This window comes from Hippichthys cyanospilos, chromosome 9 (genome assembly GCF_059441005.1).
Source record: "Hippichthys cyanospilos isolate Australia breed blue-spotted pipefish chromosome 9, RoL_Hcya_1.0, whole genome shotgun sequence".
Lineage (NCBI taxonomy): Eukaryota > Metazoa > Chordata > Actinopteri > Syngnathiformes > Syngnathidae > Hippichthys > Hippichthys cyanospilos.
In genome coordinates, this window is record NC_142377.1 from 22,838,923 (window position 1) to 22,851,438 (window position 12,516).

Genomic DNA, 12,516 nt, shown 5'->3' on the forward strand with positions numbered 1-12,516 from the left:
TTTGTAACGGGGGCCCGCTTTCATTTCCCTCCATGATGTTTGATGGGAGAACGTGTAAGGTGAAAGCTTTGAAAAGTCCAAAACATCCGACCTCCGGTTTGACTTTGGCGGCGACTTCTTTTGATTTCGAGGTGGAATCCTTTGCCGTTTTGCTTTTCGGTCTTCCCGAGCGCCGGAGGACGGGGTCGGTCAACGTCTTCCGTCTTCACTTCCTCGCCGCGTTTCCTCCCCCCGCCCGCGTCCTTTCTCAGGCGAAACCGACTGCAGTCGTTTGAGCAGGCGCTCGCTCTTTGTGCGGTGGGGGGATGGGAGGCGGGCCGGCCGGCCGGCCGGCGGGCGGGCGGGCGGGAGCCCAAGCGGGAGGAGCGTCGCCGGCACGCGCGCTCAAACGGAAAGGCAGCGGCGCTCCGCCGCTTTCATCTTTGCGGGTGTCCTATACGCTCACTTTGCCCCGGGAACGTCGAGCTCATTCCCTAAATAGCGCCCTCCTATTGATAGCGAAGCGATATAGCCCGCGATGCGTCGCGCCCCATCAGAAAAAAAGATTTTCCGTTCATCGGTGACTCCTTTTTTAAAGTCGAGGGCCGTGCGCGAATCTAGTAACGCGAGTGGTCTTAAAAATGAACGCCGAGTGAAAATTTTCACACCTGTGTCAAAACGGCTAACGTCAGGGTTAGCATAGCTCACCGTGCGGTTTCTCTCTTCCCCGAGTGAGATTTGAAGTCAAAATGGCCGACACCCTCAGTTAGCGTAGTTCACCGCGTCGTTTTCATTTTGACTCGTTTTCTAACGTCGAGCGCCGCGCACCTATCGGCGCCGAGCCCGACGGCGACGCCAATCGGCGAATGGGAACTTTACGACTCCAGTCACGACAGCTGAGGTCAAGCTTGAGGTCATTTCTCTCTTGTGAGAATGTTTTTCGGATTTGAAGTCAAAACGGCTGACGCCGACAGTTAGCGTAGTTCGCACTGTCAATTTCTGTTTCTTTGGCACGGCTTTTTTGGGGACTGGTTTTCTAACGTCAAGGGCCGCGAGCCAATCAGCGACGACGCGAGCAACGAGGCGAATCGTCTTGTAAATGAATGCCGAATGAGACTTTTCACACTAATGTCAAAACGGCTAACGTCAAGATTAGCGTAGGTTACAGCATCGTTTCTCCCTTCGAATGAAGTTTTTCAGAAATGTGGTCAAAATGGCCATTACCAAGGTTAGCGTAGCTCACAGTATCATTTTGCGTTTCTTAGCGACAGGTTTTTTGTTGGGGAATGATTTAGTCGTTTCCAAACGTCAAAACTTGTGTCAAAACGGCTGATGCAATGTTAGCATTGCTCATAGTATCATCTCTCTCTCCCAAGTGAGAATCTTTTTCATATTTGAAGTCAAAAAGGCTAATGCCAAGGTTAGCATAGCTCACGGTATCCTTTCTCTCTTCCTTCAGTGAGAATTTTTTTTCACATCTTAAATCAAAACAGTTGACGCCAATGGTTTGCGTAGCTCGCAGTATTATTATTTTTTGTTTGTTTCTTAGGTATGTTTTTTTTTTAAGGGCAACCATTGACGCGTTTTCTAGTGTCAATCGGCAACGACCCAGATAATGATCGTCTTAAAAACAAACGCTGAATGAGAATTTTACGACTTGTGTCAAAACCGCTAACGTCGAGCTTTTTAAAAATCGGGTCGCTTACTCAGGACCGATTCATTAAAACGGAAAACGAACATGCGAGTTGGAGCTCGTGGAATTACTAGAAAGTGGCGTTCCCTCCCCAATGAAATATCCTAAATCCGTATATAGCAATTCTATAGGGATATGTAATAAAAGGTTTTATTGAACCGTATACTCCGCTATATAATTTGTGTCATACGCTATCGTAAAAATCTGCGTCTAGCGATGAGGGAAGAGAGAATGAGCCCCGAACGCAGTCTTTTGGTTTCAGCCTCCAGTGTTGAGGGAGGGTGACGGAGGGGGGTTGCAAGGAAGGAAAAAAAAAGAAAAAAAAAACGAGCAAGGAGAAGAAAAAAAAAGAGGAAGAGGAAACCACGGCTGGTAAACAACATGGCCGCTTCTAGCCAATCTCCTCTTTCGCCTTCCCCAAAAGCCAACAAAGCAAAAGGATTAGCGGTTAGCGGAAAACTAGCTAAGGTATGCACTATTCAAAATGTTAACGTTAGCGTTGCTTTCAGTTGTTTGCCGCAATGCAAATAATGTTAGCATAAATTTTAAACAGTTTGCCGTTTTAGGTTCTCAAATGTTCGTGTTGTGTATTTTTTTTTTTTAGACTGGACTAGATGTAACCCTAACAGGATAAATGCTAACAATATAAACAATGTTTATATATGCTAAAAAGTTAGCATTTTAGTCTCAAACGGTATTGTCATGTGATTTTTTTGACTAGATTAGATGTAATGCTAGCAAGATAAATGCTAACGGTGTTCATTTATGCCACAAAGCATTTTTAGGCTCTCAAATGCTCGTCATTTACCCGTTTAAGAGTATATGAAATGCTAACAAGATACATGATAAAACTGCTAATGTGTGTGCTAAAAATTCAGCATTTGTAGGCTCTCAAATGCTATTGTCATGTCATTGTTTGGATTAGATGTAACGCTAACAAGACAAATGCTAACAAGATAAATACAAACAATAGAATCGCTGTTCAAATATGCTAAATGCTGCATTTTTAGGCTCTCAAATTCTAGTGATTGTTTTAGGGGGTTGTTTGAAATGATAACAAGATAAATGCCAACAATATTAATATATAAGCTAAAAAGTCAGCATTTTCAGGCTCTCAAATGCTAGTCGTTTACTCGTTTAAGGAGATTATATGAAACGCTAACTAGATAAATGCTAAGAATGTGAATATGTGCGGGTATTTTTGAGTTCAGACCCGCTATTTATTTTGGAGCGTGCTCATGCGCGCACCTTTGCGTAATGTTTGCATATTTGTGCGGCCATCTTGACATCTGGCGGCGTCACGCGCGTCCGTTAAACGGCGCCGGCCGTGCCGCCGCTTTTGTGGCCAGCTCAGCACATTGGCCTGTTGACATTCTACGCCGTCAATGATTCATGACAGCGCGCACCACACACACACACACACACACACACACACACACACACACACACACACACACACACACACACACACACACACGTGATTTTATCATCAAGGGGACATTGACATAATTCATTTCCTAGCGCCTAACCGTAACCGTGACAACAGATCGCCTAACCCGAAGCGCAAGCAAAATCCAATCGGAAGCTGCGCTCCCAATCAGACGCTCATTCACGTTTCACATCGTGCGTTATCGCAACCCGTGATGTCTGCCGCCGCCGTTTAGCGCGCTTTTCCGCTTTCCGCCTCTACTCGTTTCATCCACGCTTCCCACCAGTTTACGCCGTGGAACTAACAAACGTGAAACTGACATTAGCTACGGCTAACATTGTGCATATTCGCATGAAAACGCGTACGAAACATACCGCTTTGGGCCGTGGCGCCTAACGTTAGCGTCTTCGGCACGTCGATAGCGCTTTAGCGATGACATCACACACTTACGTCATTTTAATATCAGAGGCGGGTAAAAACTGTTGAAAGGGAAATAAGGTTATCGCGCTGCTGCCTTTTGTTGCTCCGTACAAATGTTGCAGCTGTACTTGCTCCACGTCTGTCGCCGCAACCCCAAAGGGGCTGCAAACCACCGAAGCTAGTCTTGACCCTCAAAAAGAAATCTGAATGGGTCCCGCAAGTGCAAGAGGTCCCCAGAAAGACAGTCAAACAAGAAATTGGGTCCCCACCATGCAGCAAAAACCAAGGGCACACAAAACACACATTTTCCTGTTTGTCTTTGCGGGTCTTTGTGTTTTTGGGTGTCTTTGTGGAACGCTACGTGTTTTTCCAGTTTTGTCTGCGAGCTTGCTCAAGTGTGCGTTTGTGTCATTTGTGTTTGTAGAAGTGTGTCTGTGTGTGCGTACTCGTTCACGGTTTGTGCAAACGTGTGCTTGCTTGCGTCTTTTTGCTGATAAGATTTTTTAATATTTTTTTTCATTTTCAAAAAAGACCCGAAGACACTCTTCTATCTGGGTTATTTTCAGAAATCATGGCTCCTTTTTTTTAATATTTAATTGAAATTTTTAAAATCTTAATTTGTTCAGTTTTTACTTCGATTCTTAAAAATCTGCCATTTAAAAAAAAAAAGTATTTTCTATTATCAGGGACGGCCAGATCCCGATTGCTGATCGTGCCTAATTTTCAGCCGACTGGAATTAGAAGAAAATAAGAAAATGTCCGATTCGATCTTGTTGAATTTTTAAGATTTTGCACTTTTCCACAACACAAAAAGGGAACGCGAGATGAGTTGGCACGCATTTAGCGGACACGCCCACGGCCCGGGTAGCTTTTGAGCAGAGTGGAGCGACGCGGGCGGGGGTTGGTAGAAAAGGATTAGTGCAAAACTTTATTGACAATGACTCGGTCTCGCCATCGCGCCGCAGCTTTTGATTTTTGGATACGCAAGAAAGGGCTTTTACTGCTCCAGGTCCAGGATCTTCGGAGGTTCCTCCGGTTCCGCCGACTCCGCCCCCCGATTGGTCTCCTGCCGCACGGAGGGGAGGGGGGGTCAAGGGGGAGGATTCCCGGTCGGCGACCCGCCGTCGGAGGACTCACCCCGAAAGGCTCGGCGAAAGCTCTGGAGCCGCTGTACAAAGGGTTGGGGATGGAGACCAGGGCGGGTTTGGACGGGCCGCCCGCCGGATTGTCCTCGTCGTCGTTCTGCCGTGCCGGAGGATCGCCGTTAGCGAGCTAACCGCGAGCGTTTCTTCCGCGACCTCGGGGTCATTTGGTGGCGACGGGGCGCGCTCTGAGGTTTCTACCGTTGGGATGTTTGATCCCATGGGATTTCGTCTTGTTGCCGCGTCCAGCTAATCTGCCCTTGCTCGTTGTCATGCGCCGGAGGAGCGGCGTTAGCTGTTAGCGAGCTAAATCTGAGCATTTGCTCCTCGAAGTTGAGTTTGTTTTGTCACTGCGGGGCGTCGTCTCCATTTTTTCACCTTTGGATGCTTGATCCAGTCAAATTTCAGCTTCTCTTTGTTGCCGCGTTAAACTAATCTGCCCTTGCTCTTTATCATGCGCAGGAGGAGCGGCGTTAGCTGTTAGCGAGCTAAATCTGAGCATTTGTTCCTTGAAGTTGGGTCATTTTGTTACCGCCGGGCGTCGTCTCCATTTTTTCACCTTTGGATGCTCGATCCAATCAAACTTCAGCTTCTCTTTGTTGCCGCGTTAAACTAATCTGCCCTTGCTTGTTATCATGCGCCGGAGGAGCGGCGTTAGCTGTTAGCGAGCTAAATCTGAGCATTTGTTCCTTGAAGTTGGGTTTATCTTGTCACTGCGGGGCGTCGTCTCCATTTGTTCACCTTTGGATGCTTGATCCAATCAAATTTCAGCTTCTCTTTGTTGCCGCGTTAAACTAATCTGCCCTTGCTTGTTATCATGCGCCAAAGGAGCGGCGTTAGCTGTTAGCGAGCTAAATCTGAGCATTTGTTCCTTGAAGTTGGGTTTATTTTGTCACCGCGGGGCGTCGTCTCCATTTGTTCACCTTTGGATGCTCGATCCAATCAAATTTCAGCTTCTCTTTGTTGCCGCGTCGAGCTAATCAATGGTTATCATGAGTGGGGAGCAGCAATAGCTGTGAGTGGCGGCCCAGATAAATGCAAAGATTCATTTAGTGGCAAAAGTACTTGGTCTCCATTTGCTCCCATTTTTATGGGTTGGATTTTTGCTCCAATCGGATATCAGCTTCTCCTTGTTGCCACGTCAAGCTAATCTGCCCTCGCTCATTATCATGCGTGAGAGGAGCGCTGCGAGCGCCGCTCGGCGCTCTACAAGTTATTTAGTCGCAGGAGGACCTTCTCTCCATTCGCTGACATTTTCATAAGTTGGATTTTTCATCCAATCAGATTTGATCTACTCCTTGTTGCCACGTCAAGCTAACCTTCCCTGAGAATTAGCCGCGCTAGCCCTTGAGTAGCACGGGAGATTAGTCGGTCCCGCCGTCGGGTGGGCGCGACTCTCTGACCCCAAGCGGAGCGTAAAGGGCGAAATCAAGCTGAGTGCCCCCCCCCCCCCGCAAAAAAAAAAAAAAAAATTGTGTGGGTGCGTGATCTCACTTTGAAGTACTGAAATCTGAAGGCGTCCGTCTTGTGTTTGAAGACATAGTATCCCATCCCCGCCGCCACGCCGGTCAGCAGCAGCGACACCAAGATGGCCGACACGGTGCCGCTGGAGTGGGCGTGTCCGCGCCGCGTGTGAGGGGCAACCTGGATTGGCCGCCGCGCACGCAAATAGGAACAAAAATAAAACACTGGCGCCCGTCGATCCGGCGGATAACGGCACTTTGTCCAAATGAGATGGTAACCATGACGACCAGACGAGAGACCATTTAGCGTGGACCGGAATGATATCAAGCGGTACCGACGGGGAGGGGGGAATAAAACCCAAAATACTACCGTTGCGAGCAGCCAAATTCAAACAGCGGTCTTATCCTTGGAACAATAGCCTCAATATTAAAAAAACAAATGATATTTCAAGTAAATGGGTTAGTTATAAAAATTATAATATATATATTTATAATATATACAAACCTAATATAATACAACGTAACAATCCAATATAATTTCATGAATGTGTAAATAACATAATAGTAATCGATAATATATAATAAATATTAAAAGAAAGTAATAAAGTAAATATTGTCCATAGAGTGTACGTGCAAATGTCGATGGGCTGCTCACCTGAGGAGGCGGAGCCTCGAGCGGCGCCTGGATGACGTGAATGATGCCGTTGACCGCCGGGATGTCCCAGGCCAGGAGGAGGCGCCGGTTCACCAGTTTATGACTCTGAGCGTTCCAAGAGACCGGAGGTCATCCCGGGGTCGGCCTCGGGGTCGGCCTCGGGGTCGCGCGCGTTCTGGAGCGAGGCCCACCTGGTTGTTGCCGTGGGTAACGGACAGGTTGAAGCCCAGTCTGGAGGGGACGACATCCTGCTGCCGCAGATCCTTAAATTCTCGCCTGACGTGATCCGTGGAGACGTGATACTCCAGCTCGCGACCCGACAGCACCTGGATGACAAATATTAGAGGCGGGGTTTTGCTTTTCATTCAAACCAAATAAACGCCGACTACGACGAATCCAAAGAGGCAAACTTATCAATGAGTTCATTTTGCCATTTGTCACCGCGTCAAAGAATAACGACGCGGTCGTCCAAACAAACGACTGGCCATCATTCGGCAGATGAATGTTTCACTCATTCGCTGCCGACGACGGCCACAGACGTCAAAAGTCCGGACGCGATGGAGTTCGTCTCCAAAGTAAAAATAATCCCCGTCCCGCCCGCCACTTTGCACCGCAGAAAAAAGAAAAGACCGCTACGGATATTCCGGCGCGTACCGGCGATGGAGGATCAAGAGCGTCGATAAAAGCGGCGAGCGGAAAAAGGATGGGAAATGGCCATGGGCGCGAATGAAAAGGTTTGCGGCGGGCTCACTTGTCCGGGGCCGAATCCGTGGTCGTGGGGGACGAAGAGCGTCACCTCCGCCTGCCTCTGCGACAAAAGGTCCAGCAGACGCTGCCCCTGCGCCGAGGCGCCGCCGTACTCCACCAGGGACTGCCCGGACGAAAAAGACGCGTTGAGAGCGGGCCGGCGTGGGGTGCGGCCGGCGGGCCGGGGGGGCAACCGGGCGGGGGGGCGCCTCGCCTTGTAAAAGAGGCTGAAGTTGCTGTAGGACGCCAGCACGTCGATGAGGACGCCGTTGCAGAAGGTGCCGTCCCCGTCCAAGCCGTCCCGACACGCGCAAGCCACGTCTAAACGGTTGCAAAAATCAGTCGATTTTTCATGGACGAATGGCATTTTTTTTTTCAAAATTGAACTTCAGTATCCCCTTCAAAATGCTTGAATTTTCATGCAAAAAAACCCCATTATTAATCTAAAAATTTCCCATTTTGTAATTGACGTTTTCCATGGCTAACGTGTGACATAAAAACAATCAGCTAAATTCAATATTCCAAAAAAGGCGCGTGGAATAAAAGCTACAGTAGTTGCCGGGGTTGCGTTATGCATCCACTAGAGGGAGCTGCGCCAAAGGGAATGTCAACAAACCAATTCAACATTAAAGTTAGACTTTTTTTGATCAAATGGCAACCAAAAACCTTCAAATGGATCTTTCTGTTGATTTAAAAACAGTTTCCGGATGCATTTGATAAAATTGCGCTTTCTTTCGCAAAATGTAATCCAAATTTTTTTGGTTTGTTCAAACTGTGAAAAATCGATAACTGAATTGCAGAGGCAATGAAAAGGGAAAATACGGTACCAAATTGGAATCCCTCCTCCCATATTAGCCAACTCAAAGTCCTTTTTAGCCAACTTGTTCTTTTTCTCGTCGCAAACGGCGCGGGCTTCGTCTACCCGCCATCCTGTAGCAGTACGCGTCGTAGGTGGCGCCGCGCTCCACGGGATCCTTGTAGAGGACCACGCCCACGTGGTTTTCGCCGCACCTCATGCTGGGGAAGCGCGTGGGGTAGCCCACCTTGCCGCCGTCCATCCAGCCCGCCACGCACAGGTGCATCCCCAGCTGCGAAAGCAAAGGGTTGCGCAAAACCAGCTTAACGCTTTCACTTGGGCCGCAACGGAAGGAATTCATTGGCCGGATCGCAAAAAAATCCAAATCTAATTTGAACTGGATTCAGAGATTTAAAATCAATGTAAATGGTGGACAAAGGCATAAGTCACGAAAATCCAAATCTAAGACGCGCGCTTGTGTGTGTGTGTGTGCGTGTGGTGCGCGTACCTGTTGGGCGTCGCCCAGCTGCTTGAGGTCAGCCAGCACGCCCCCGTCGGCCCGACAGGCGGCGTCCGCCTGACTGAAGTTCATCTTGTACTTGCCTTGGGGCGAGCGCAGGTGGAAGACCCCCGCCGTATTGGCTGCACACACGTGGTTTTCTTGTTGTTTTGTTAAACTTTTACAGCACCGTCGGTCTGAATGTCATAAAACCCCTTTCAAGCGTTACCATGGCAACGGCCTTCAGGAAACTACCGCAACACGCTCCCCGTCATCCCCTGCAACAGCGTTGCCACGGCGATTACACTCATCGGACTTAAGCTTGTGAGCCGGGGTCGATGCGTTACCGCGGTAACAAAATGATGCGACTGTCTCGCGAGCAGGTTGCCACGGAAACAAGCGGACACGTTACCAGGCTAGCCACAAAGCACGCGTGTGGCGTAGCGTTACCCTGGTAACGCAGCCAAATCTGCTACTGTGGTACCACACAAACAAATATATATATATATATATATATATATATATATATATATATATGTGTGTGTGTGTGTTGTTGTTGTTTTTTTTTTAAAGTATGCTGAGTCTGGTGTTTCGCATGATAACATACAAGAACCAATGAACTAACCAAGTGAAATAAATTAGGGCTGGCATTGAATGCATTAATAATTAGAAACAACACTATTATGATGATAATAATAGTTAAGAATTTCATATTCGAGCCAAGAGATGGCACACTCCTGCTAGTGTGATAACTAAGTGGTCGTGCCATGCTGAACTATCACCATCCGGGTGAAATTTCAGCTCCCTACTGTCAAGGCTTTCTCCGACGTGAAGTGCCTTTGACGTCAAAACTGAAAGGATTGGAAGCGTTACCGTGGTAATGCAAGTCACGGCAGGAGGCCGCCGGGTGGCAGCCGCCGTTGTCCTCCAGGCAGCGGTCTACAGGGGGCACCACTTTCTCCAGGCACTGCACCCCGTTGCCCACGTAGCCCGGCAGGCACTCGCACTCCCGCTCGTTCTGGAGGGAAGGCGGAAAAAAAATGGAATTACAGAAAACTCTGCTAACGTTGGGCGTAAACTTCAAAAGCTAACAAATGGCAACTTCAGGGGATAATAATAATATCGGCTAATAACAGCTAATACTCGCTGTTATGGTGGAAGCTAATGTTTCTCGTTAAATTGCTAGCTAACACCAGAAGCTAACATAGCGAAAACATTCAGCGTAAATGTTATCAGCTAAGTCGGGGGCCAAAACCGGAAGCTAACCTTGGCTTGTTGGCTAACTTCGGAACCTAAGCTCGGGGGATGATGGCAACCTCAGAAGCTAACGCTGAAAGCTAACTGTGGCGAAAACACTCAGAGCTAACGTTAGCAGTTAAGTTGGAAGCTAATGTTTCCAGTTTAATTGGAAGCTAAAACTGAAAGCTAACCGTAGCAAAATCATTCAGCGTTAATGTTAGCCGTTAGAAGCCAAATTTGGAAGCTAACATTGACAATAATATCCGGCGCTAATGTCGAAATCAAATTTTGGAGGCTAAAAGCAACTTCAGAAGCTAATCTTTGTAGTCAAATTGGCAGCTAATAGTGAAAGCTAACCGTAACGAAATCATTCGGAGCTAACCGTCAGCTGTTCAGTTGAAAGCTAATGTCTGTAGTTAAATTGGAAGCTAACATAGCAAAAATGTTTTTTTTTCAAGGCTTCCGCTGGCCAAAAATGGCGCCAGCGATGGTTCGGCGTCTGCATTCGTACCCACCGGGCCCGTGAACTTGCAGGACGCAAAGTCGCTGCAGCCGCCGTTCGTCTCCTCCACACACCTGGAAGACATCAATCATTTTATGGCTGGTGGGGAGTGTCTTTTTTTCCCGCCCGGGAGCGGCGAACAGCCTACAGCTTGACGGGTTGAAATTTTGACAAAGCCGCCCGATACGGAAGTGTCTTTCCCCGCCGGCGTTCACCTGTCGATGGCGGCGCAGGCGTAGCCGTCGCCCCGGTAACCGCCGCGACAGGTGCAGTTGACCCGCAGGCCCGTCTGTTTGCAGTCGGCCTCCTGGTGACAGCCGCCGTTGTACTCGGCGCACAGATCCGGAGCTGCCGGCCGTTTTCCCACACAGTCAAATACAAACCAGTAAAATTTTGAAGAGAAAAATGTGCTTCCCTAGAGTGCATTTTTTTTATATAGTCATGTGTTTATTGAAAAACTTATCTTATGTTGGCGCTTTTTATACAGATTTCATCCCCCCCCCCCCTTAAATTGTCTCAAAAGTATTTTATTTCTATTAAATACAAATGTAATAAACATGAAGTACTTATGAATAGTAAAAATAAGCAATATTAGTACATAAGTATGAGCATGGTAAAATGAATAAATAATAAATAATAAGTAGTGTTATTTTTTGTAGTTATTATTCCTAAAACAAATTCACAATTCTACGTACGCCTATATCCAAACACCATATTACCTACACATGTAATCCCTAAAATATTAATGACATCGTTTGCTCCAACTACACGCAAACTCTGGAGCGGAAGCCTGGATCCGGGACGGCGGGGAAAAAAAAACAAGGAAGCCTTGGCACTCACGCGGCTCGGGGGCGCAGAAGGTGCCGTTGCCCTGAAAACCCGCTTTGCACTGACAGCCCACGTCCGGCAAACAATCGGCCTGATTGTGACACGGGCGGCACTCCTCGGGGATGGAACCTACGCAGGCACGTAGCGCGAGAAAACAAACAAAACAAACAAACATGCAAACTGCATCAACGCTCCACACATTCAATCACGTTCTTGTATATAGGGGATTTTCATTATTTAGCTCCGCCCCACCGACCGAGGATCATTTCGATGCTTCGAAAAATCGTCGTCATCATATAGGTGTCAAATTTAGCCCATGTCGGGCTCATTTACTGCCATTCAAAGTAGGAAATCTTGTCCAATTTGGACAAATTGAAAACCTGGTTTTATCTTGCATTTCGGGTGGCGCTGGCGGCCAACCTATGACATTCGCAAGCCTTTTAACGACTTGGCCGATTGGCCTGGCCTGGCCTCCCCTCGGCGTCACTCACCCAAGTCGATCTGGCAGCGCTCGCCTTTCCAGCCGGCCTTGCACACGCATCGGCCGCTTCCGTCCATGCCCTCGTCGCACCTTCCCTGCGCGCCGCACTCGCACGCTGCCGCGCGCACGCGCACGTTGACGCGCAGCCATACACACCGTCACAAACGCACACACCACGCACACGCAAACAACACCAGGTAGCAATGTAATTGGAATGTATGGCAGGGGGGTCCAAGCAAGGGCCTGCGTTTGCCTTCAACATTTTGGCCAAAATGACGTTCTGACAACGCTATTTCAAAAAGGCATTTTTCTTTTGGGATGGCAAACAGCGTTCCAAGCGTGGAAGAAAATCCGAATCCTCCTCGTCATCCTGCGTAGCACGCGATTTTGTTTTATACAGACAATTACCACTACGTTACCATTCCTCAAAGTAATCAATTACTTGATTTTGATACCGATTGTGATTGATTATTTTAGCGCTTGAATCCCTAAAGTAATGGATTACACTAGTACTTACTAGCTAAAGTAATTAAATACTTTAATATTGTTTATAATGATTCTTAGTCCCTAAGGTAATGGATTCCTTTAGTACTTCCTAGCTAAAATAATCAAATACTTTAATGCTGTTTGGTATTGATTATTT

The 12,516-nt window shown here is 47.7% G+C and overlaps 1 protein-coding gene across 2 annotated transcripts in view; it reads right to left on the bottom strand.

Moving 5' to 3' along the window:
• Window positions 1-4,422: 4,422 nt before the first annotated feature.
• Window positions 4,423-12,516, bottom strand: part of stab1 (stabilin 1) — a 30,168-nt gene continuing 22,074 nt past the window's right edge. For both annotated transcript variants that reach the window (XM_088422613.1, XM_088422614.1), the window contains 14 exons: window positions 11,884-11,988; window positions 11,405-11,521; window positions 10,780-10,912; window positions 10,578-10,638; window positions 9,697-9,841; window positions 8,833-8,966; window positions 8,451-8,616; window positions 7,743-7,849; window positions 7,533-7,652; window positions 6,973-7,107; window positions 6,782-6,886; window positions 6,158-6,307; window positions 4,659-4,763; window positions 4,423-4,587 (listed from right to left, as the gene is read on the bottom strand). In XM_088422613.1, coding sequence (XP_088278739.1) covers window positions 4,519-4,587; window positions 4,659-4,763; window positions 6,158-6,307; window positions 6,782-6,886; window positions 6,973-7,107; window positions 7,533-7,652; window positions 7,743-7,849; window positions 8,451-8,616; window positions 8,833-8,966; window positions 9,697-9,841; window positions 10,578-10,638; window positions 10,780-10,912; window positions 11,405-11,521; window positions 11,884-11,988 — 1,652 coding nt within the window. In that variant the 3' untranslated portion in view covers window positions 4,423-4,518. The remainder of the gene's footprint in view (window positions 4,588-4,658; window positions 4,764-6,157; window positions 6,308-6,781; window positions 6,887-6,972; window positions 7,108-7,532; window positions 7,653-7,742; window positions 7,850-8,450; window positions 8,617-8,832; window positions 8,967-9,696; window positions 9,842-10,577; window positions 10,639-10,779; window positions 10,913-11,404; window positions 11,522-11,883; window positions 11,989-12,516) is intronic.